At 37.9% G+C, this 26,487-nt stretch overlaps 1 protein-coding gene across 1 annotated transcript in view; it reads right to left on the bottom strand.

Moving 5' to 3' along the window:
• Positions 1-1,163: 1,163 nt before the first annotated feature.
• Positions 1,164-26,487, bottom strand: part of tnmd (tenomodulin) — a 42,511-nt gene continuing 17,187 nt past the window's right edge. The window contains exons 3-7 of the mRNA XM_081381929.1: positions 18,216-18,356; positions 14,737-14,835; positions 8,129-8,288; positions 7,710-7,816; positions 1,164-2,567 (exon numbers count right to left, since the gene is read on the bottom strand). Of these exons, the coding sequence (XP_081238055.1) occupies positions 2,358-2,567; positions 7,710-7,816; positions 8,129-8,288; positions 14,737-14,835; positions 18,216-18,356 (717 nt within the window). The 3' untranslated portion in view covers positions 1,164-2,357. The remainder of the gene's footprint in view (positions 2,568-7,709; positions 7,817-8,128; positions 8,289-14,736; positions 14,836-18,215; positions 18,357-26,487) is intronic.

A 26,487-nucleotide genomic window follows, 5' to 3' on the forward strand; every position in this document is an offset into this window, starting at 1 on the left:
TAAATATTAGGTACAGTAGATACATAAGGTTAAAAATAACAACTAAAATATAATAACAACATTATAATATTTTAATGATATAAGTAAAAATATAATATGTTAATATAGTGCACATGATATTTAATTAAATTCAGTTCAATTCACATTATTATGTGTATAGCGCTTTTCACAATACACATCATTTCAAAGCAGCTTTACATAAAGTGCATGAGTCCATATTACAATTTAGAGTGATCTGTTATCAGAGGTAATAGTCTAAGTTAAAGGTATAGCGGAGGATTTTTTACTTCCGGGTGGATCACCTATACTATTGGTCCTCCTAATTGTCAATCATTCTGGTGAATCAATCAAACTTTTCAAAAAGTGGAGAGGGCAGGTCTTATCTAGAATTCAGAAAGATCCTCCACTATACCTTTAAGTATTTCAGAAATGTACTTATATACAAAGTCACAGTTAGCTAAAAATGTGTTAATTTAAACAATGTAATAATTGAATGCAGAAACAATGAACTCATTGAATTTGAATACTTGTTTGTTAACAAATGATTATGGCATTTAGAAAATATAGCATTGGTGCAAAATTTAGCAAAATATTCCTCTCTATAGCATTTTTTTCTAGCTAACTAACTGCTATGGTCATTAAATGGGTAAATGTAACGTTATGTGACATTTGTTCTCAAGCTGTTTTATTGACCATTTCCACAGGTGAAAAACACTGATCGATATTATGTATGAGGCATATACATTTTGGTAAGTTGTTCTGTATCTTTCAACATACCTATTGTTCATTCGTGTTTATTTACTATTAACTAGTAGTAGTAAGAGTAAGAGATGATTGGTTCACGTACCGCTTGAACTGAGGCGCCAGCGATCTGTCACGTCACATTTACAAGCGCCAAAACGGTATTTATTGTTTGAATTTCATAATAAAATTGACAGAATTTGAGAGGCTCATAGTTGTTTCATATGAAAAGTAACCTGCTCTGTCTTCTCTGTCGGGTGTCAGTGTCCTCTTCTTCGCAATTTTTCCTCTGCATTAGAAATTGCGTGAGTTTCACACATGAATGCGTGAGAGTTGGCAGCCCTGATGACATGTTGTATTTCACAGTGTCTTTTTATGTCTCTTAGCACGTTCATTCGCAGCAGTAAATTAGTTGCAGACACTGAAAGTTTTACCAGTTTTATTCAGATGGAAGTTGTTGGAAAAACACAAAGGAGCATAAGATTACATACATGCAATTTATAGAGCACCCATTTGCTTGGATGAAAGAATTGATTGAAACAGTCCCAGAGCTGCAATTATGGTGCTAGCAATGTCACAACCTAAATACAGCCGTGTGATATGTGTACAGTATAGTTCTACGCTACATTAAATTCACATAACAGCTTTTAAAAAGGCTAATTTTCAAAGTTCTTCAGGGACTTACTTAAGCGTACAGTAAATACATTAGAAACAATACTAAACATGCACACTAGTGTAAATGTAACCTGGTTATTTATAATGCCTCTCATCCACTTTAAAAAAGACAAATAAAGGACCGTCAGAAAGGGTAACGTAATGTCATGTAGAACTTCACATGCAAATTAAAACAGTTTGAGTTATGTCTCTACCTACACGTTCTCCATTGATTTGAAAGGTCTGCATGGAATATGTAGACTACAGTAACTGACAATTTCCATGCAACCGTTCCTATGGTACTTTTAGTATTACCGTATAGGTCAAGGACAGATCAAAACACTGTTCATTGAAAATAAGCTTACAGAAAGCATCCATGTATAAAAGTGTGTGTATATATATATATATGTGTGTGTGTGTATATGTATATTGATAGTTGACGTGAAATACTTTCTGTATTTTAAGCAGTTAATTATACAATAACAGTTTTTTAAAACATGTTAATTGACTAATATTCCATGTCGTTTCAAAATTAATATGCTCATAAAAACTGCATGCATAATTATTACAAGCAAAATGCTGTTAAAAATATTCTGAGATGGAGCATATTTGTACTATTAAAAAATAATTTGTTGTACCACAAATGTGAAAAAAATGTGCAAAAATGTGAAATTGTGAAAAACAGGGCCTAAAATATGTCATTTCCCTTGATAAAATCTTGATTTTAGGCTAAAATGTATTAGGGAAATGTTATGTTTTCTTGATTATGTTATGCATCAACTACCCATACATAATATGAAGAATAGTTAAGACAGGGACCAGGTCACTGAGGATGTTTTGAGTTAATGATTTTTTACACAAAGAAAGGAAAAAGTTGAGCATATACATGACATTTCGAACAAATGAAGCTGGTCTACGCGTACCCCTGAGCAGCATAGCACCACCGGTTCCCCCCAGGATCCTCAAATTCGTCCCAGCATTCGTGCTATCCACCAGTTGCAAGGCATGACAATCTGACAGATGACCCGTCCTCCCTGGTAATAGTAAGGATATGGCGAAAAGCCGCCCAGGGGCTCGTAGTATCGCCGGCAATAACGGTACCCACGACGACAGTACTGGCAGCAGTAGCCCTGCTCATCTAGGCTGTTGTCCAGCTCCAGCCCCATTTCTCTCTGCGAAGAGAGTGAGTCAACAGGGTAAGAACCGCAGCCAAACAATACCTGCAATCTCACCACAGGGTGCGTGACTTATAGCTTGATTTTAGCAATAAAAAGGTGCAGTGCTCTGAAGGGGAATGAAGAGAGATTATGGGGTGTAGACATGCAATGACAAAAAACCCTGTCACACTCGGATATGTCACAAGGATCAGAGTGGCATTTAAAATAGATGGTTTTGATATGCCAAGCCAGGGTATCTGATATGATATAATGCCCTTGACCTTTCCATTACGCCGCCGGTGACATCGCATGGCTTTGCCATCTCAGATTCAAGTCCCTTAACCCCACTGCCTGTCTGTTCTCAGTCAGAGCAAGTTTGACACTGGCAGACGCTGAGATAATTACACTGTTTCTTTCATCCCAGCCCTCCCACTCCCATAAATGCGTAGCTTCGGTGCCTCAGTCCGAGCAGCGACCCTGGCCTCATTTGAGCTCAGAAATGAGAACCCTCCCCCATGCACTCTCATGCCCTCCTTTGACTTTGGCATAAAGCGAATGGCACGCTCCTACAGCAATTAGCGGGGTAATGATCGCCCAACAAGGATCGGTTTATTTGCTCTCGCAGGCAGGGTGTGAATTGGTGTAAGGGCTAAATGAAAGCGGAGTGAAAGGTAAATTGGGTAGAATTAATGGCCCTTGGCCCTCTCCATTGTGATCGTGTACGCATGCCCTCTCCAGATTACCCAGGGCTGAGTGCCATGCCTTTGATCAGCCGCTACGGCGAGATGGGTTCCGAGAAGTGCCACTTAACTTTCTATCTCCCGTAACTGTTGGAGCAGATAGCACCCTCAACTCACTGTTTCATTTGACTGCGTTTCGATCTCCCCTGGCTTACGACACAGACAATATGATGTTATCCGGCTGATTAAAAACACCATCGTTGACCTAGTCACCTCCTGTGATCTGCATTAGATTGGCAGATGAAGCCGGATCTCTCTAGGTCGTCTGGCAACGCTTCGGAGTTCCTGTTGGGAATGACGCAAATAAACTTGACGGCAGAAATTGCTTTGAAATGTGTTGCCCGGAAGAAAATGACATTAATCCACGGTCATACGTGGTGTTTGTATAGCATAAACAGGTATATTATTATCATTATAGATTTTTGGGGGTTTGCGATGAAGCGCAGTGAATTATAATGTGCCTGTGCGTGCGCGTGTGAAGATGCATAATGGCATGCATTTCTCCTCTGGTCCCATCTCTCATTATGTTCTCCATAAACGAAGCATGTATGAGTTTTCATGAGCTCACTATGCAATGATGAATGGATTGAAAATTGCATTCTCCTAATGATTAGACTAGTGCAAGAGAAAGAAGGGTGATGCCTGTATGGTTTGATTTATTACTCTCACAAATGCACAATTACTGATTCATAATGTTTGTCGGGTTTAGGGTCAGGAATGTTGAGACAACAATTCATTTTGGTAACAGCACAAAGCCTGTCGGTGTAGAACTGTTTGATTTATCAGACAAAAAAAAATAAAAATCCTGCCAGCATGAAAGGTGGATGTTATTTGGGAAAATAAGAGGTTTTCTTTTTTCGAGTGAAATGATGTGTGATTAGTATAAAACAAACAGACTATGGTATTGTTCCACAGAGGCATATTAATCAAACTGATTATCCTGCTGCAATGAGAAAGTGACTGTTAATAACTTCATGTTTGGGACATTGTCTTTCTGTTGCATGCGGAGATGACAAGAAATAAAGTACTCGGGGACATGATGTCAGTCATGAATAAAATAGTAAGAGCAATTAAGAACAGGTGCCTAAAGCTGACTATAGCGCTTTATATTTGCTTCACGAAGCCTGTCACGTCTAGGGATGGCGAAAACGAAAAATTTTCTTGACCGACCACCGAGCCTCATTAGCCGGTTGAAACCGGTTAACCGATAAATATGCTACGCTATTTGAAATAACAGCCATTTCGAGCTGCGCCTGCAATTACGCAACTCTGTCGCGTCGCATCTCTCTGCCGCTCTGCCTCCCGCTCACACACACACTCACATCACTTTTTTTAAATCCCCTACAGCGCGAAACATGAGTCCCGCAAACACGGCGCCGAGGAGCTTGTATGTAATCGGAGGACAAATGGCTCTTTAGTTTCGAAATGGTTTGGGTACAAGGTGATCGCGTTGAAAATAAAGATGTTTGTCTAGCGTTAGAAGCTCATTTGAAACAAAGCTCATTTGGCTCATTTAAGAAAATGACAGGTCTGAAGAGACGCCGCTTTAACCTCGAGTGTTTTAGCCTGTAGCCTTTACTTTTCGCAAACCTTGTGAGCGCGCGAACCCAAACGCTGTGACCTCGCGCCAAATGTTTTTATTGGTTTAAGTACAAACAGGCGAGTTATGAAAAATTGAGTGTGAGGGATTTGTTCACTTCACACAAAAAGATCTTGGAATGAGATGGCTAACTGTAGTAGCGTTTAGTCCACTGTCTATAATAGCCTAATTTAGAGATCCCTTTTTTTTTTTTTTTTTACCGACAACTTTGATCGGTTAACGTTGATACGGTCAACCATCGGTCAAACGGTCATCGGTTAACATCATTAGTCATGTCCTATGTTTTGTTTAGTGTTACAGGCCGTTAAAGCGCGATGTAGCATTTCATGCGAGAAAGTATGAAAACTCTCAAATTATTTTACTCTACATTCTTTTGCATCAAATGATTATTATTATTATTTGTTTTCCCAGGATTATCAAAGTTAACTCATTAAACAATTAAATATGCTGTTTATTTATTTATTTAAACAATCTGAATGCATTTTATTCAATTTGACATCATACACGCTTTGTTCGGTTCTAAAAACTAATCGGAACATCTAGAGCCGATTGGAACTGATCAGAGTGTATGCAAAATTCTTATGGGGAGAACCCGTTTATCGGTCCTACATGATGGGGGAAAGACTCCTTTTACAGGTTATTTATTTATAAATCAAACCCATGCACACTGTTTAGAACAAAAGTAAAGCATTTGCATTCATTGTATGGTAGAATTTAATTATCGTTGAAGCTGAACCATCTTTCATTTTAATGCGAACACCTGCGGAGGAACACATCTTTATGCTTGTGCGATTAAGTGTGAAGAAAGTTATTGCAGATTTGCATTTCCATGTTTGCATTTCCTGTGTGTATTGATAGTCACTGCCGTTCAAGTTTAGGTTCAGTAAGATTTTTTTTTTTTTGGAAAGAAGTCAATACTTCATTTAGCATTCAGTTGATCAAGAGTAACATTATAAATGTCTTTATTGTCACAAATAATTTCAAATCAATTTTGTTCTTTTGAACTTTCTATTCATCAAACAATCCTGAAAAAAGTATCATTGACAAAAATATTGAGCAGCACAACTGTTTTCAACATAACATGATAATAATAAATGTTTCTTGAACACCCGATCAGATCTTTGACATATTGCCATCACAGGAATAAATTCAAATTTGGAATATATTTAAATAGAAAGCAATTATGTCAATATTTCAGAATATTTTTACTGCATTTTTGATTAAAGAAATGCAGCTTTGGTGAGCATAAGAGACTTCTTTCAAAAACAAATCTTATCTGATTGATAGTGTAAATGTAGACCATGTGTTATAATTTTCTTCCCTTAAAAGGGAACTGCATGTGCGAACACGTTAATTTTACACAGCTTAATTTATTGACATCCTTCATTTTTTTCAATTACAGATGTATACTGAGACTTTTTTTTTTGCCTAATTTTAGTATCATAAGTTTAAAGTGAATTTATCTTCTTCGGGTCCTTGACCGGAAAGTGCATCTTAAGTTCAGACTTGGGGAGGGAGGTTCAATCAGCGATCTGCAAGCCAGAATGCTTTCAGCTAGAACGCGGGGTCACAATGCCTACCATCAACAACTGCGGCAGGCGTACAAGTCTGAGATTCGACCGGACCCAATCATCAGAGGCTTATCCTCCCAATGTAGGTCAAGGACCATGATGCAATTTCTCAGTGCAGCCAGATGATAGTTATTCAGTTTGAAAGATATCCAGAGCTGTGCTGGCACACAACGCATCAGCGTGGCAGTATTGGGGAAAGGTCAGTCTCGTATATCTCAGGCCTTCTGTCACAGGAACTTTGATGATTATTTATAAAAAGTACACAACAGGGTACAGAGACCTGTAGCAAAATATGAATTCCCTCCTCGAGCTGCAGACGTCTGCCGGTGGGAGAGCTAAAAGAAGGGCTTGCGTCTAGGATCCTCTGAAAGGTCTGAGATATCTGGCTTCCCAGCAGCATCTACATGACTCCAGACTCCAATTACTGGAAGCCACATCCCCTCTGACGTTCGCAAAAGCCTTTGTTATCGCTCTGCCCACAAACACAGCTCGCCTGCGCTTAGCCTTGGAATAGGCTGGATTGGTATGTATTAACCAGCTGATTGAAGGAGAAGATTTCAAAAGCAAAAGGTGGTTTCATCTGGATTTGCTTTAATTAAATGTAACTTTGCAGTCCGTTTTGCTGGATGAGGTGGGAAGGCAAGTCGTTCCTGGACCTCTGCAGATAAATATGCCTTTTTTCCCCCACCTAAAGTTCTTTCTTTTCGCCGTCTTCTCATCCTTGCGCTCAGAGGCTAAAAGTCGCATACTGGATGGGGAGGTGTATATCGTAGGTGTGCGAAGCGCTAGTGCTACGACTTCAGGATAATTAATCATTGAACATATGCTTCACTTCATGAACGCAATAAAGGACTCTCTTTGGCCGCTCAATTCTTTATGCCTTGATAATTAAAGCATGATTAATACATTTATCTATTCATTAATGAGTGACCTTGGGAGGCTGTCTTTGTACATCACTAACTACATAAGAGAGGCATGAAAAAACTGCAAAGCAAACTTGCTTCCTTTGAAGGCTAAATATCCCTCTCTATTAGCAGTAAGACATTAAGGGAGTCTTAAGTGAGCTGGCCTGATTTAAGCAGATATATAGAGCAATTTCAATGCCCTGTGGTCCACATGGTCTGTTTTAAGTTCGGAAAGGGAACTTCGATTAATGAACGATTTATACTAAAAAAGAGAGCATGACTATCCAGCTCAACCGCAGTCGAACACGTCTTTTAGTAATGAACCTCGGGCTCATACTTACATAGTCGTTTACTGGTAACTGGTCCATGACGTCCCGGGCCTGACGTGGCCCTCTTGCCTCCAGCTCTGGGGTCTCCTCCACGTCCTCTACATCATGGAACTCAGCATCTGCATCACAGAAGGAAAGACGATGATGCAGTCACGCAATGATGCTAAACACTTGCTGCTACAAAATGGATATTGTGAAATGGTTGGTTTCTGGCTAAATATTTCTTCAAACATGATGTATCATGTCCTTGATTACTTAATCAATGATTGCTTAGGACATTTCTAGAGCATTAGCCACAGAATTCTGTGTTTGAAGGGAAAGTAAAAACAAACAGTGGAGAGCAAAAGAAATCACAGCCTTGACTTGGCTATTCTGAAACCTTATTACTAGGGTTGAATTGGATTTCGAGTTGGTGAAGCCCTGTTTGTAACCTCTGAGAGGAGATGGGTGGATCCAGTGGATGGGTAGATCTTGGCAAATCTCCCAGATCTTGGAATTCAATAGGAATGTTTTGTTGGATATGGGCTCCTCAGCAGGGATCCATATCTGAGAGTCTACCATCTGAATATCCACTTCACCTGTCTCACTCACCTGTGAAAAGAAAGCACATTTTAATGCCTTATTGTGCCTGCACAAAATGCTCATAGATAGGGATAGATGATCTGACACAGATACTTGCTAGAACTTGCCAATATCGATACCAATGGACTTGCACACCGTCTGTTTACGTATTTTCACTGAAGTGTTAGTGCTACGTTAGCTTTCGGTTTAGTATTTATTTTCCCATAGTAAACTTTTTCTGTCATATTTCTAATAACTCTCCTCCAACAACAATTGTATAATATTATTAATACAGTATATTATTATACTATAGTAAACATAACATTTTAGTACATTAAAACATAATGTGAGTTCCAGAAGCTTGTATCAATATTGCTTTGTCCTGTTGTGGAACATTTCCTCAAGATTTCATTTAGTTTATGTAACGATACTAAATACGGAAGTGATTGTTAATAGACTCCATGCTGATATCTTTATTAAACATTTTTTTTTTATTTATGATAGGACAAAGATAAGTAATTATAGCACTCAACTTTTTTATCATTTATTAACAACAATTATAAAATCAATTTCAACTTTTAAATAATTTGAATCATTAAACAATCATAACACAAACCCATTATAATAAATGTCACATCTACGCTTTGACTTTAATGTGAATGATGTTTCTTTGTCAAAGCCCCAGTCTGCGTTTGATTGAAGGCTGTGAGTGAAGTGTCAGCGGCGTGAGCGGTTTGTGGCTGGCTGCTTCTGTCCTTCAGCAGTTCTGCGTAAGGTAAGATAAGAAATAGTTCCTGTCTTACCCAGCTTGCTAACACAGTTCATATTTTCACTTTGGAGTCTATTTTATGCATTGATTTTTTTTTTTGAGCAAAAAAAAGGTAAAACTGCAAGTTTAAAGGCTAAATATTTGTATGTGGGGATCGAGAGCAAAGTACTGATACTAAAGTTGTACTTTCAGAAGCCCAATTGGCTTGATTGAAACTGACCCAATTCCTTCCTTAACCTCTAAACTCATTTCTGTTCGTCAGTGCTTTCTTTACTGTGCATCCTAAGTCTCGTTCACACAGCCCAAGCAAGATAAAGTTTGAGTATCTGCTTTATGCTATTACCTTGGATCATTTCACTCCCTCTCTCCACAGCCAGGGAACAGAGAACTAACTGCTGACCATGGCTAAAATTTTTAATTTGACCTCTCTTAAAGACCATAGCTTTACTTTCTTATGAAACAGACTTTTTTCTTCCCTAGCTGTGAAAAAGTGCCCTTTTCTGCAGACACTGGTGGTGTTGCATTAATTTTTACAGCAATACTTAGAAATACAGAAATATATCTGACTTTAAGATGGCTTCAAATATGTCTTCTGTGTTGGTCTATAGAAGGTTATTCAGTCCTGTAGGCACGATAAAGTTCACTGTGGTGCATCTACTCCGTCACAATTATGCAACTAATTATACAACTGATAATAATGTACTTAATTTGTTAGTTCCACAGTTCATAAGCTGGTAAGTAAATTATTATTGCTTAATGATAGCGATTACATGTCAGTGACTTAATTGAGATCTAGAAATTTAATCTAGAAAATAATCACATGAGGTTTGTTTTGCTGTATAGTTATGTGTAAATAGAAGTACAAACAAACAAACACTACTACGTTCCCTTGTTAATTAGTGCAGAGACCAGAGAAACGGCTCACATGACAAATATTTTTACAAGGTGATTTTCTCCCAGTCTAAAGCTTAATTGCACATAGTTAAGCTTGATGTAGAATCCTGAGGCTATTGTCTGAGCTACTATCATTTATATTAGGTTCCCCTCTTTCTCTTTCATTTGCTCTCCCCCTAAACCCTCTTTTTTCATCCCGCTGCTCTTGTTTTATTAGAAGTCATTTTCGGTGCCGTTTCTTGTTTGTTGGGAAGCGACACCGCACTGACCTGTAGCGGTTCCAGTTCCGCCTGATTAAAAGCTTCACTCTCTGCGCCTTTGAGACAGTTTCTTTGCTCCGGCCTCCTCTCTCTCAAATCACACTTAACTAATGATGACTAGGAGGACAGCCTGCATGACTCAAGCAGTGAAGGATGCTGGTTTAGCCTTAAAATTAAAACTAGGGCCAACGGTGCAAGCAGAACGCTTTAATTGGCCATCTCAGCTGCTCAAGCAAAGCGGGCCTTTCATATGAGTAAACAAAGGTTAGGGCACTGATCCTGCAATATTTGATCAAATATTTTGAGAAATTAGCTGTATAAGTTCAAGAGTGGTTTCTCTTGAGACATCTAAAGGTTGCGAAAGAGGCACTGAAAAGTAAAGAGCGAAGCTGAATTATGTCTTGACCAAGGGTCAAGGTTTGGCTGGTTAGCATGGCCCAGCTGGTCGATGCTGAAATTGCACCATAAAAATGGCTCTTTCTCCACTGATGGCATGCAAATAAATGACAAATATTTAATTATATTATAGTTGATAGTGAAGGCTGCCATCAGCCAATCAGCATTAGCCGCGTGCCAGGGCCAGTCACGTTTCCACTGTCACTTCCTGGGCTTGATCGAGCCTCGTCGGGGCTTCCTCGGGGCCAACGGCCAGGGTTTTCTGGCCCGCCGTATACCTTGGTCCAAAGAGGGCCAGCTCGGGCTAGAGGAGTCAGTGGTTATGAACAGAGGTGGAGTTTACCTGAGTCTAAAGATGGCAGCGTCGGATGATTCTGTCAGCTTTAAAGACTTTTAAAATAATTTACCTCAAAACTCACTTTCCTGTTTGAATGCCTTCTGTGTGTGATCCGGTGTGGATTCTGATCACCGTATAAGGTAGAAATATTTATACGCGATGCAAAAGACTATGCACGCTTACCATTACCATAGTGAACATAGTATATATGAACGCTTGAAGAAATCAGACAAATCATAATGGCTATCACAATAATGTTTTTATTTTATCTGTCAGTAGCCTACTTTTTATACCGGACTATAGTAAAATAAAGCAACTTTTTTTTCGGGAGCTTCCTCTGTTTCTCTGACACTAACTAGCCTACTGGGAGAGAGTGCTAAGCTCATCAGGTTGTATTTTTGGTGGTATATTTGTAGAACTTATTCTTTCTAAATGTGATGTAAATATGTCCTGTAACTACCAAATAAACAGAAACAGCCTCGACTGAATAAGTAAGTGTGACCTCTTTCTTTTGTGAAATAGACCTAACGATAATTACCAGAACGTCCTTATTTGGTTCCCCCAAAAAATAACCAAACGGGAACGTTAGGGCAACGTTCTGTGTTAACTGTTAACCACTTTATTCTTTGTGACTAATGTGCAATTTTGACACAAATTGATTCATTATGATCAATGTAGGCTTATCACTTTTTATTGTAAACCTGTGGTAAAACATTGATGCTTGGGTTTTAAGTATTCAAGTAAAAATGCGAGTAAACGGCCGCTTTTATCATGTTTGTTTTGCGATCACGCTGTTTCCAGTGATTTCTTTCTGATTCGTTTTATGATAAAACTTCCATTTGTTGGTGAAATTATGGGTTTGTGTGCACGTTGTTCCAGAAAGGCATGTTACGGGCAGGTTTTAGTGAAGCGCTGAAGAGCTTCTGGCCCGACAGTGGAAACGCAGCAGATTTTGGGCCCAGGGCTACAGGCCCGAGGCTTTTTGCCCGGCACAGCCCGTTTAAAGCCCTTGCTCCCCCTGGCCCGACAGTGAAAACGCGGTTATTGTGAGGACATAATTGTCATGTGGATCCAAAGTAATCTAACATCACATGATATGTACAACTGATTAAAAGCTTGCACCTTCTTTACCGTTCAAAAGTTTAGGGTCGGTGAGATTTTAAAATGTTTTTTAAAGAAGTCTCTTATGCTCACCAAGGCTGCATGTAATCAATCAAAATGCAGTAAAATATATATTATTATAGAATTATTATAAATTAAAATAAGTGTTTTAATATATTTTAAATTGTAATTTGTTCCTGTGATGGCAAAACTAAAATTTCAGCAGTCGTTACTGATTTGGTCATCAAGAAACATTTATTATCAATGTTGAAAACAGTTGTGCTGCTTTTTGAGAAAACTGTGATACATTTTTGTTAGCATTCTTTTTCTTAAAATAAAGTTTAGAACATCAGCATTTATTTGACATATAAATCTTTTGTAACATTAAAAATGTCTTTGTTTCTCTTTTGATTGATTTAATGTATCTTTGCTGAATAAAGCATTAATTTCTTAAAAAAAAAGAAGAAAAAAAGAAGGCTTGCTGACCTCAAACCTTTGAACAGTAGTGTATGCCTCAGGTAATTGGCTCAATGTACCCATGAGCAAAAGGCAGAATTCATATCATGTTCTTCCAAACAGGTCCTGCAGCAGACAAGTGCCTTGAATGGGAATGCTAATGGATAAATTTTTTGGGGCTATACCAGGGGTTTTCAGATGTTTAATGCCAAGGATCTTAATGGATTCAATTTTAATGCCAAATATGATGATTCACTTGCGATGGTTGCTCTTTCCAAAATATAACGACAGCTGTGTTGTCTTATCATGAAAGTTTTTACATTGTAAGGAGAGAATGAAACTTTTTTTTTCTTAATGTTAAAAACTAGGACTGTGAATTGAATAAAATAGCCACAAATCAGTCAGTTATACTGCCAACATATTTCTTTCTCACCTTGCACATCCCAGTTTGAAAACCCTGGGTCTATAGGCAAAATAATTATAACAGAAATAAATACATTTTACAGTAATGCAATTAATTCATGAAAACTTTTTTAAGGGAAGAAAGTATAAATAGAAACAGAGAAAGTGATAATTTGCACAGAGTTACCAAAAGGCCAAATTAATCCTGAGACTCAAGCGCTGTGTGCGGGAAGACAGGGTGTGATTTCATCTGAGACATTTGGGCAGTTGGAGACCAGTGGGAAGTTCAGGGATTACCGCTTTCATCATTTCCCAGACTGAATAAATTGAAAATGGTAAACAAACTGGCAGAATACAATTTATGCTTGTCACCTGGTCGTGCTCGCAGGCTGCTTTATTTCCTTATCAGTGGCATGCAGTTTCTTCTTAGCCAGCATTGTCTAGTGGTGAAGCTTGTTAAGGCAGCTTGCTCTGGGACCACAGTCGCATACCCTGCGGCTCAGCTGCACTTGGAGCTAATAATCTGGATTTTAACCTCTACTTCCTTAACATGCTCACAACCTTGGAAAGAATGGCCTGTTTCTCTCTCTCTCTCTCTCTCTCTCTCTCTCTCTCTCGTCCATGCACAAGTGGCCTTTGGTTTCAATAGCATCCTGATTTATCTCAGGCCTATGTATATAATCAAATCAAAGATTTAGAGAAAGCAGGAATGTAAATAGACAGTTAGCAAGCCTGAATCAATCTGCCACATTCATGTAAAGCCCACAGCTCACATTTTTAGCATTTTACACTTCTTAGTCTGTTTATCCAATAAATGAGTGATCATTTGTGTAAATGTTCTCCTGGTTAGCTGTGTCTTTATAGTATGAACAGCTTGCTCCATCTTTCACCATGTGTCCCCGTCCCCCCTCGAGAACCAGGCGCATCGCTCGCTCTCTTTCCATCTACCCTCTCTCTCCAGCCCCACTGCTTCAGCCCTGGCCAACTCTGATTGATTTCACATCTGTGAAATAAAGCTTTGCCGAAAAATCTAATTAGGTTTCACAATGAGCAAAAAAAAGGAGAAATGGCAGCGACATATGGCGTTTGCTTCGCAATTAGTATCTGTAAACATGGATTAGACATTAAAACGATGAGGGAGAGAACATGCAGGCTGTTTCTGCCTATAATACCTTCTGTTCCAAAAGTCAAAGAGGATGTCTGGGAACTTGCGACAACAATACATCAATGTGTTTTTAATACAAATCAGAGAGGCGTGCCACTTTGCTGCACACCCCCTTTTCAATATGAACTGCGATGGAAAGAGTTTGGCGCATGTGAAACCGCTTGCCATTCTCCATGACACCGATAAATTGGATGTTTGATTGATAGAATTTCGCCCATCACTCTTGCAGAGCATCACAGACAGCCATTAGAGCAGGAGAACAGAGATGAATCACTTCAGCCCTGAGTCAAGTGAAATTTACGGAGCAAACATCTTCAAATACCATTTTAATGGCTTACCTTTCCCAAGGACCCCTCTCTCTCTCTCCTTAAGGCTATTTGGGCTGAGGCTTCAGAGGAGATGATTAAAAATTAATATTAGTTCAGGATTGACAGCAGACACCATTTGATGTGTGCCACAAAGGGGTTATAGGATTGTGGACTTTCAGATGGATTCATGGCCACAGGAGACCCACGTTTATACTTTTGTGGGAGATGCTGGAGGGAATGATGGTGGGGGTGGGTTGGGGTTGTTGGTTAGTTGGATTGTGGATGGTGATGTTTGGAGTAAGTTTCATTTTCACAGTCTGATTCATGATGTTTTCGCCCTGTTTTAAAGGAGCAAATTGCTTACAGATATGTTTAGTGAGATTAGAATACCTCTACGTCGATGGTCTTTGAGTCCAGCTTCGGCAGCTCCTTGGTTTGAGCCCTGATGTAACATCTCTGGTGCTTGGCAAAACGGATTCCCATGATGCCCTTGAATGTCACAGATATTAATGAATGTTTATTACACAATTAAAAAAATAAATACAAAAAATCAGCAGTTGACTTCAAATACTCTCTGACACCCCGAAGCTTTTACAGCACAGCACAGATATAGCGAATGCTATACAGTAACTAATGCAACAGGAATCATTTCCTAGCCAATTCAAGATTACGGGTCTACAACCCCAGGCAATATAGAGAGGTATACCGCCGAAGCCATGATTATATGTAGGCAAAACCCATTGATTTGCAGTACTTATGGTCTGTGTTGCGAAGCTAATCTGTTTGGTGAAGTGAGGAGCTATTTTCCTGAAAGCCACAGCTGATGGTCTGCCATACAGAATTTGTTGCTTTACACTTGAAAAGAGAAAAAAAAACATTTTAGCAGGAGCATCTGAAGAAAGTTCTCAGTGCTTTACTGTCTGAAAGTAGTCTTCGAAGGGAAATAAAGGCTATCGTGTTACAGACTCTTCACTCGGAAGGATAAAAACAATATCTCCCAGCATTCGGGAATACATTAGGTAATCCACAGTTGCTCTCGTTTTGCTTTTGTAGCATAAGAAAACTGAGAGCGAGTATGATACTGAATTGTATTAACGAATGATTGTGCTTTCATAACTAATGTTAGACTGCATGCTAATAATTGTCATTTTCACCTAAGCTCACCGGTTAGTAAAAAAACAGTTATGAGAGGAGTGCATTGTTGGTGCCGAAAATCATTGTGACAAATTGCTCTTCAATTCCTTTTAATGGCTTGCTTTTGCATGCAAGAAGGACCTATCTCTTGATGAAATGCGTTTATTGCTGAGCCTGGTCAACTGGAAAATGGAGAGACTCTTTATTACAAGGATAAAAAATAGGAAAAGAATGTCATTTAAGAAAGAGTGTTGAAGTACAGCTTTGCCATTAGCCAGATTAAATGTGTGCATGCACTGAGAAATTATTCGAATGGAAGCAATGAATGATGCAATTGGCAGAGGGCAAAGAAGCGCTGCTCCAATCATTGGCACATTACTTGCATGTAGATGCCCAGTTATTGGTTTGAGAGACAACAAATACTGCTTCCTGAATGCAGGTGAAGTCAAGGGCTGACGTTAAACCGAATTAGCACCAAAGAATCGCTGTTAACAACATTACTAGATCTAAGATCAGACTTAATCTGTGTCTGGGAAGCTGACCTTGGCAGTATACTGTTTCTGTATTAGGATGCTGTAAACGGACTTTGACTTTGTTAAGAAATTCCCCCTGCATCTTTACTGACCTCTTGTATCATCAAATGGGCGGTAATATAGCTCATCTTGTCTTCCTGTAGGACAAACTAATCATTGTTATTCTCCACACTGATGGACAGAGACAGTGAGTATTGGCAAAATCATTTAAACTCTTGCTCTCAGCCACTTTTGTAACTACTACGATTAGAGAAAAATGTGCCATTTATACATTACAAAATGCTTTTGCTTTATTTTCCAGCTCTTTTGCAGTTAGGTACAGTGCTATGCGTAAGTTTAGACACCCATGCTAAAGTTGACTAAAAAGAGGAATAAAAAATCATCTTTTGGAAACTGAACTTAATGCCTTAATTAAAAAAATTAGGAAAAATCCAACCTTTAAGGACACCAATTTTCTTTGTGAATGAATAATGTATCGTAAATAAATAAATGTTCTTCCTTAAAATACAGGGTGCATAAGTCTGGACACCCCTATGTTAAATTCCCATAGAGGCAGGCAGATTTTTATTTTTAAAGGCCAGTTACTTCATGGATCCAGGATACTATGCATCCTGATAAAGTTCCCTTGGCCTTTGGAATTAAAATAGCCCCACATCATCACATAGCCTTCACCATACCTAGAGATTGGCATGGAGTACTTTCCATAAGATCATCTCTCAATGCAAATCAAACCAGCTAAAGGCTAACTGAAATAAAACCATGCCAATCTCTAGAACATTTATTTATTTACGATACATTATTCATTCTCAAAGAAAATTGGTGTCCTTAAAGGTTGGATTTTTCCTAATTTTTTTTAATTAGGCATTAAGTTAAATTTCCAAAAGATGATTTTTTATTCCTCTTTTTAGTCAACTTTAGCATGGGTGTCTAAACTTATGCATAGCACTGTATGTGTTGAAGGTCATTTCCACCTCAGAAAAAAAAAATGAAACCGATTGAATTTAAAGTTTAAAATAATAAACTTAAGTCACACTGACTTTATCAAAGTTACAAGAGACAAAGTTGTGCAATTGTTGAGATATAGAATCACGTATAGTATACAGTTAAAAATGTACTGTCTGTAAGATTTTTTAAATGTTTTTGAAAAAAATGGTTAGTAAGGCTTCATTTATTTGAGCAAAATACAGTAATACCTTTAGAAAATATAATCTTTAAAAGAACAGCATATTAGAACAGCAATTTATTTGAAATAGAAATGTTTTATGACTAAATAAAAATTCTTTAGTGTCACTTTTGATCAATTTAATGCATCCTTTCTGAATATTAAATACTTAATATTTATAAATAAAAGATGATAAAAAAAAAAAGAATAAAAACCCCAAGGCTTTGAACAATGGTGTATATGCAGTGATTCCTGGACAATAAAAAAAAAAAAGTAATTCACTGGTACCTTGCATTGCTGTAAAATATATTGCTGGATTACTCCCTTTTCTCAAGCTGAAGGACACTTTATGGCAGTCTATGTGATATGTCTCCTTGGCTTTCCCTATAAGCTGCTGTTGTGGAATTCTCATTATTACTTGTAAGTTTCTGGAGGACACTCTGAGAACTTGACTAAAACAATAGAGAAAGGATTTTGCTTGTGTTTCTGTTGGCATCACCACTGCATTTCCATTCATGTGCTGTAGCCTTCAGGCTCTATGGAGATGGTTTGTAGTTTTAGTGTGTGTAATGACTTGCAACATCCCTCCTTCACAAAAATCAATTCAAAAGTCTGCCCTGAGCCAGAAGTTGCAAGAAGTGCCGAAGAGGGCTCGGAGCTCAAACTCCCCTTTCATTTATATCAACAAGTGATTTGAATGATTTTACCTATTCACTTGTTTTCTGCTTTCCCATGGCAATGCCTTGAATGAAACTAATCTGCTTTGTGGCTTTGCTCCACTGACCATTGTAATTTAGAAAGAAGATGGGGCCAACAACAAGTGTGTCTGAATGCTGATGCAAGATGTCATCGCTGCCAGTTTGCTTTTGCTTAGCACAGTGCTTTTCGGAGATTCAATATCATCAGTCTGAGAGAAAAAGAAAAACGCTCTGTCTGTATTTTGACAGCAGTTCCTAGGCTGAGTCTCAGATTGCAGGAATGTGAGCTGAATCTATCACATCACAATGAAAATATTTCACTTGTATGTCATAAACCCTTACATTTTTGAAGTCGTGCACCTCCAGGACCTCGTCTGTGCCATTTCCCATTCTGAAGATCTCGACGCGTTGCGCTGGATGGATTTCCATCATGCTCTCAGTCTCCATTCCATCCAGCACAGCTTTATACTGATGATCATATACCTGTTTAGACACATACAACCCAACATACAGAATTAAAAACCCAGTGCCACTAAAATGTCCAATTATCAACAATACCATGTCCCATTCAAAACTGTAGTAAATAAATTTTATTGCATGAGATAAAATATCAAGTAACATCTACAAACAAATTATGCTAGAGATTTTCTCAGAGCTACAGAGCCCCTAAAGGGATGGTGATGGATGAAAAAATAAATGTCATTGCTTTTGAGCAAATGTTTTTCTTTTTTTCTTGGGTGATCGCATAACTTCTCATATCTCATATTTTTTCCATCACCATGTCCCTTTAGGTGCTCTGTACAGAGCTAAATTCACTTTTTTTTTTTTATTAATTACTTTTAGTCTACTGGTGTCAGTACCTTTTAGTGGATGTATGAAGTCAATTCTTGTCAAGTTCACATAGGTGTACTAGCAGAAAAGACATGTGTAGTTCATCACATTAACTATGGATGTGTTTCACAAAAATGGTCCATGATAGAAATGAATTTGTAATATTAAGAAATAAGGTAGTAAGAGTATTAAGGAAAGCAAAGGCAGATTTTTTTTTTATCACAATTATTGAAAATGTTCATGGTAACTCAAAAACAATATGGAGACAGATTAAAAAAACTGATTGGTCAAAACAATATTAAAACAAGTCAGTTTTACAGAGCCCAATTGATGTGGCACAGGCCCTTAAAGGAGAACTCCGGTCAATTTTAACATTGAGCTCATTTTTTGGTAAATTTGGAGTGCTATCAATACAGAGAACAACGACAAAAATCGGTGTTGCCTACACCATGTTATCCTCTTTTTAAAATTTGCACCCTGTTGACTTCAATGGGGCAAGTTTTAAACCTGCTTTTAGCCTCTTAACATCCTTGATGTGTCATTACAAGTGCACAGCCATGTGAGTGATTCCTTCAGAGTGATCACGGGTGAATCTGACTGCAGTAGATGTGAAAGATATTAATAAAAATTATGTTATTTCAGCCAGCGCACATACCTGTATTTACATCCTGTTTTCGGTCGAAGCCCATAGTAATCGATTGTCGAGTTCACACGCATAGGTTTAGTTACCTATGATCACGCGCGTCAACTCGACAATCGATTACTATGGACTTCGACCGAAAACAGGATGTAAATACAGGTATGTGCGCTGGCTGAAATAACATCATTTTTATTAATATCTTTCACATCTACTGCAGTCAGATTCACCCGGGATCACTCTGAAGGAATCACTCACATGGCTGTGCACTTGTAATGACACATCAAGGATGTTAAGAGGCTAAAAGCAGGTTTAAAACTTGCCCCATTGAAGTCAAAAGGGTGCAAATTTTAAAAAGAGGATAACACGGTGTAGGCAACACCGATTTTTGTCATTGTTCTCTGTACTGACAGCACTCAAATTTACAAAAAAAATGAGCTCAATGTTAAAATTGACCGGAGTGCTCCTTTAATCACTATTTTATTGAGTCAGTGGATAAAATAGCTCAAAGTTTCACAGCACAACAACCTTATTTACAAACAATTAATGCTAGTGAGACAGTCTTGGTATTAAGACTAGTAACTAAGTTAGAGATAGTTCTTCAATAGTTAATCCTCTAACACATTTTATTAATATTTCATTAGATCAAGGGATATTCCCTAATTCTTGGAAACCAGTGGTTGTGGCTCCCATATTTAACGGAGGCGACCCTCGTTATAGGCCCATCAGAGTCCTACCTAATATCAAAGGTTTTTGAAAAACTGGTGGCCAAACAAATTATTGATAATCTTAATAATTTACAATTACAATTGATGCAATTTGGTTTTAGGGTAAATCATTCAACAGAAACTGCAACATGTTACTTTATAGAAAAGGTAAAGGCATTAATGAATAAAGGTGGAGTGGTTGGGGCTGGGCTGTATTTATTGATTTACAGAAAGTTTTTCATACCGTAAACCATAATAATCTTTTGTACATACTACTCAATTTAAAATTTTCAATAGATTTAGTAAAATTAATTAAATCTTACCTTTTTTTTTTACAGTTCTCAATTAGTAAAAAATTATCATTTTAAATCTAATGTATTATGTCTATCAACTGGTGTTCCACAAGGGTCCATACTGGGCCCAATTCCCTTTAATATGTATATGTATATGTATATTAATTATTTACCCATGGTGTGTCAACAATGTAATATCCTAATGTATGCTGACGATACATTTTTACAAAATGCAGAAGTTATCTGAAATTAAATGTGTCAAAAACAGTCTGTATGTTCTTTTCTAAAGGACATAGTGCTGATATAAAGAAGGATATTTTTTATTTTGGGAGAGAGATTACAGGTTGTTTCAGAATGTAAATACCTAGGGGCACATCTGGACTCCTGTCTTGGTTTCAAAACCCACATAAAAAAGGTTTGCAAAAAGGTTCAATTTAACTTGGTTAATTTAAGATTTATTAGAAATTCTTTATCAAAGAGGCTGCAAAGGTATATTTTCACTCTGTGATTCTTTCTCATGTCGCATATTGTTTGATGAGCTGGTCTAATACACATTTGATAGTTCTAAAACCATTGGAATTATTATACAAACAAGCACTTAAAATTTTAGATAAACTATTTAGTTTTCATCATTGTCACATTTTGAATAAGTATAACTTGTTTAGCTGGGAAAATCTCATTAACTTTAAAAATGGTTGTTTTCATAAGATTATGGTTTAGCTCCTCCTCCTCTGGCTGATTTGATTAAATTTAAATATATTGAAAACAGAGTAACTAGAGGTGTATTTAGAACAGATTGTATAATTCCATCATTCAGAGCATCACATCAGTGGAATTCTGTACCACAATCAATTAGAGAATGCTCATCGTTTAACTAATTTAAGCATAATTGCAAATGGCTTCTTCATAATCAACAATGTGAACATTAATGCTGCTTCCTCTGTTATTACTAATAATAATTTTATTATAATGAGTATTATGTAACTCATAATATCTTTTTTTTTTACCCTCTTCTCTAGTTTTAGGCCTAATAACATCTGGCAAAGGGACTACCGATGAAAACTAGCGTTCGGGCTAATTTGGGTACATTTACATTCATGAATGTTGATTAATGTACACTGTCCCTTTTCTAAATAAATAAATAAATAAAAGGTTTGAAAACCAGAAAGTGTCTATGATTAAAACTTTAGTAAATTATTTACATAAATATTTTTTTATTTCTTTTTATCTCTGTGTCATTTTTAACAAACCTACCATTTAAACCTTTATAAAATGTTTTGTTTAAGATAAACAATATAGTATATGGTATTTTGTTAAATATAATGCAGTGCCATTCATACTTTTTAAGTGCCCACAAGATCATGTTGTTTTCTTACCGTTTTTGGAGCCTGGGCTGTCTACAGAGACCGTGTTTTTTTACAGTGTGTTCAGGGGACAGGCAGCTAGCGGATAGTGAGGAGATGTTTGCTGGGTGGGACAAAAAGTGTTTTGGCCTAAAAAACGCGTGACATCGCTTAGAGCACCTTTAATATTAATTTGTCCAAGAATCATAGCCAGTCAATGCAGACGTTTGCTCTGGCTTGACTGGCAGCATGACTGCATCCTCTATTAATGGATGCGATCTGGTAGTTGCGTTTAGTTGCCATATGTATGCTTCAAGTAGACTCAACAAATGTCTGAATTGTCTGAGGTCTCGGATGGCTTTCCCCTGTTGCCGGGCCTTGCAGCGCTGCTGTTTATCTCAGCGCTTTCTTAAATGCTGTTTTTGGGCATGCATGGGTGGCTCCTCTCTGTCTACAAAAATGATTCATGCCCACCAGCCAAAAACCCTGCTATTAATATTTATGTGTGTGTTGTGTTATGATGAGAAATTACTCTGCTGAGCTCACCCTCATCTGTCTCAGTAGCATTTCTGAGTAATATGTTATGCTTAGACGTAAAGCAAAAGATGCACTCGCACAAATATACATTAAGATAAATGTCACAAATCAACGCGTTTTCTGATTATTAAAGTGCTTTATGCAGTGTAGCATAGAGCAGTAAACACATCATTTAATATCGACTTAGCTCTGTTGTGGAGAGTGTATTGAAATTAGCTTGAAAGTAACTTCTGCACAAATCTGAATTTGCATTCATCCATATACAAAGAGGAAGTTATGTAGACATAAGCATGTGAGTGTGGTTATAAAATAACTGATTGGACTACAAAGACAACAAAATATAGAGTATTCCAATACTGGATGCTTTATTCTTGCAGTTTGAGGGGCTAATTTTGTTCTGTTGATGATATATTGATTGAAATTACTTTCAATCTGCCTGTTTATCTCACAAAGTTGTTAAATAACTTTAGAAGACTTGGAATATAGTGCACTATAGTCATATGGTCCACTGTTTAAAGGTATTTTAAAGGACAACCCCAGTTGCCATTCATTTTCATTATATGGAAATGAGCAGTCGATATATACTTCAGAAATTCTCCTTTTGTGTTCCACAGAAGAAAGAAAGTCATTTAGGTTTGGAATGACATGAGGGTGAGTAAATAATGACAGTTTTAATTTTTGGGGGAACTATTCCTTTAAGAAGATGATCAAGAGTTAATGAACTGGTTGTCCTGTGAAGGTCCTTGTCGATGTCAATCCAGCTTGAAGCTTCTGCAGGCGTTCTTACTGATTAAAAATCACAGAGCTTTTTACCCCCCCCCCCCCCCTTCCCTTTTTTGTTGTTATTGCTCTCCTGTTTTATGACAAACCTCACAAGACCTTCCCCTTGAGCATATTTAACCTAACACATTTTTTGCCTACTTTGTGCTTTGTTGAATCCAAGTTACCCGAATAGATGACAAAAGGGGCTAGATATTATTAAGAAATAATGATAATAAAAGTAAATTTGCTCTCAGCACTACAGCTGAGTATGGAGTTCAAGCCGAAAGTATGGGGTTCAAGCACTCCATTTTGAAGATACTTTGAGCATAGCATTGATTCGCATGATACAGTGTTTGCTTTTTCAAATTTCAACACTCAGTAAGCCTACGGTGATCATGCAAATGCCTGGCATATTTAAATATTATACAATTTAACCATTATCATGCCATAGTTTTCACAGAACATATTAAAACTATTGCTTTTAATAGGCTTTTCTTAGTAAATATTGATATTTTCCAGTGATTCTCAACCTTGTTTCTGTAAGGCCCTCCACATGTAGTAATACTCTGATATTATTACAATCAGTAGTAAAAAAATATTAACTGTGATTTATTTTTAATTCCAGAAGTTTCACGAACTGGTCTTTATTAAAAATAACAGCTGTTGAGGGGACAAATTAAATTAAGATATGTGTTTCCATGCTGGATTAATTTTAAGTGATGACTTAAAAATGACTTTATGAGTCTTGTGGCTCATTAATTGGAATGTCATGTAATTAATTTAATTATTATTATTTTCAAATTGATTGACAGTCCTAGTTTTAAAATAAATTTCAACTGGTATTTTGCTTCATGTCACTATTTCCTATGTTCCATGTTTTTGCCCACAATATTGATTCGTTTAGTTGGTCTCAAAACAGGAAAAAGAAAAGAAAAAAAGAAAAGAAAAAAGCTTTATTACAGGACAGAGAAAATGTAATATTGTATCCCTAGGAGATCATAAGAATGTACTGGCAGGTTCAGGGGCTGCTCATGATATATTGTTAAAATCGTCCCTAGTGCCTAGGCCTTGAGCTCTCAATTCCTGCTAAACTCATTACTTTATAAAAGAGGCATTTGAGAAACACAGTCTTTTGTTTACATTTTTGCAGGTATGTCATGTGTCCACCACAGGAGCTTTTCAGACTTCTGACGCTCTACGCATTGAGAATTCACGTGGGTTACCCAGAAATCGACTTTCCAGTGATGCCACCTGGCTTCAATATGCTTCAAGTACTCATGATAGATAACACGTGGAGAAGTTTTCAGAGTTCTCGTTTACTTATTTTCATCTGCTGCATGTCTGATCTCTAAAGTGGCTCTTGTCATGCAGCATACAGAGACTTTCAGGAGAGACCCACCCCGAGGAGAATTAATAACAGACTAGGAAGCCAATGAAGTCTGAGTGGTTTGCATCATCGTGCCCTACTGGTCCCCTGAGGGCGTGCGTTAAAGGTCGTCCAGACACTGTCACAGGTGAGTGGAGGAAAGAGGCTAGTATGCTCATGACAGCGTGTCCCCTTGTTGTCCTTAAGGGCCTAGAGATATGACCGCCCGTCAGAGCACAACATGATGGCTGTCATTCAGAAGTGAGACGATGACTTCACTTGTGTCCTTACCCTGCTGAGACGTACCAGGGTCAGTAGCACCGCCATGTTGCCAGCCTGTCTGTGGCTGAATAAATTCGGGTAATTGAGTTGTTTTTCATGGTGTGCCTCAGGAATATCCATATTCCTTTCAGAATTGCTATTTTATTTCTGTGCATTATGGGTTTGGTGTTGTTCTAGATGTACAAAGTGAGAGAAAAAATCCATCAGACTCGAGGGCTGACAGATGCCACCCAACAAAATAAACACTAACTGGCTTTCAGTCAGCACTGAAATGTAGTACTTTGACGCAGAAAGTATGAGTACAGCTGTAGATATTGTTCTGGTTGGTTGAAATACGTGAATCACCTGCAGGGTGTGCGTTCGTCTCTTCTCCTCTGCTTCTCTCCAGCAACCCCGCTCTCCACATGCTCCCTGCACTCCCGCAAATGATGATTTAACAACTACTATTCACATGGGTAGTCACATGAGCAGAGCAAATTCCTCCCTAAAGTGTTGAGCTCCCCTCTGAAATGTTGCTATAAGAGGAGTTTTTCCCCCTATCTTTCTGATCTCTTTTTTCCCACTTTTTTTTAGGAGGGGGGAGAAAAAGAAGTACATTTTTCTTACATATTCAAAACGAATACAGCTGCAACTGTCACAACAACCCCCACAGCAACACTGCCACTTTTACAACCTATTTCCTTCGGTTTCTTTTGCCTTAAGGAAAATTAAAGACACCCTTCATTCGATCGACAGCTTGGCTTTCATCTCATAGAAAAGATGAAGAGACACTAGTCTATGAGCTATAATGAAAGCTGGATTCTCTAAAAAATGAGACACCCTAAAGAAAGAAAGAAAGAATAAAGAAACTCCAGGGTATATTGCTGAAAAATGAAGATCCCCTCAGGAAATAACTTCTCCAGATCAGTTGGAGACAGCGGTGCAGATGGCATTCACATGTGCTCAATGCATGTCAAAAGCCACTGTGTGAGCTACTGTGTAGTTATTATTCTAGGAATTAAATGATATTCTCATTTCAACGTGCGCTAAAGATAACAATTCGCCCATTGATGGGCTCTTCATTACCGCCCTGATCTGGTCTGACTCCATTTTATCTGCCCTGAATGGTGCAGATAACAGCGGGTTCATTTCCATCACAGGTTCATCTCTATGAAATGCAAATGTCTTTCCTGTTCCATTTATTTCTCCCATCAAAAGCCTCAGATTTCAGGTATTAGCCGCAGACCTCTCACTCTGTTTGTGTTTGGTTTGGGGACAAAGGCAAATATGATTTTTTTTTTTTTTTTGCTGTTCAGAGACAAAGGAATTATAGAAGCAGACAACGATGACAAGGCTTGTCAGGCTGTATGACTATTACAGTTAAGATAAATGCGAAGGGAATGCTTTCAGGGCTGCCAGATGCATTTAGCACAGCATCTGGAGATGTCCAATGAAGACAAGCAGTTGCTTTCTCGACAGCCGCCTATTTTGAAAATGGAATAAAATGATGGTCACTAGCTAATAGGTGACATTTATTCCTCAAGGAGCACCATTCGCTTTCTTTGTCAGGTTATAGTTTATCATCTTAAGAAATACTACCAAAGGTCGGTCTACATCTGGCTAAATTGGTAGGTCTCAATATCTTTGTAGCCTAGCAGCAATGCTAACCCGCAAAGGTCTTGTTTGTTCAAATGAAAGGCCCAGCATCAAAAGCACATCTGAAAATAATGGCTACCTCAGATGAGACTTTAAAAAACATGCCGTGAAAATACACGAGGCTGTTATTATGGTATGTTTAATTACAGCCATTTACATAAGGAACAGAGGCCAAGAGCATCTTGTTTTTAAGGCTCTTTTGTGCCTCGTTCAGTTCTTAT

The sequence above is a fragment of the Scardinius erythrophthalmus genome (genome assembly GCF_964197995.2).
Source record: "Scardinius erythrophthalmus genome assembly, chromosome: 13".
Lineage (NCBI taxonomy): Eukaryota > Metazoa > Chordata > Actinopteri > Cypriniformes > Leuciscidae > Scardinius > Scardinius erythrophthalmus.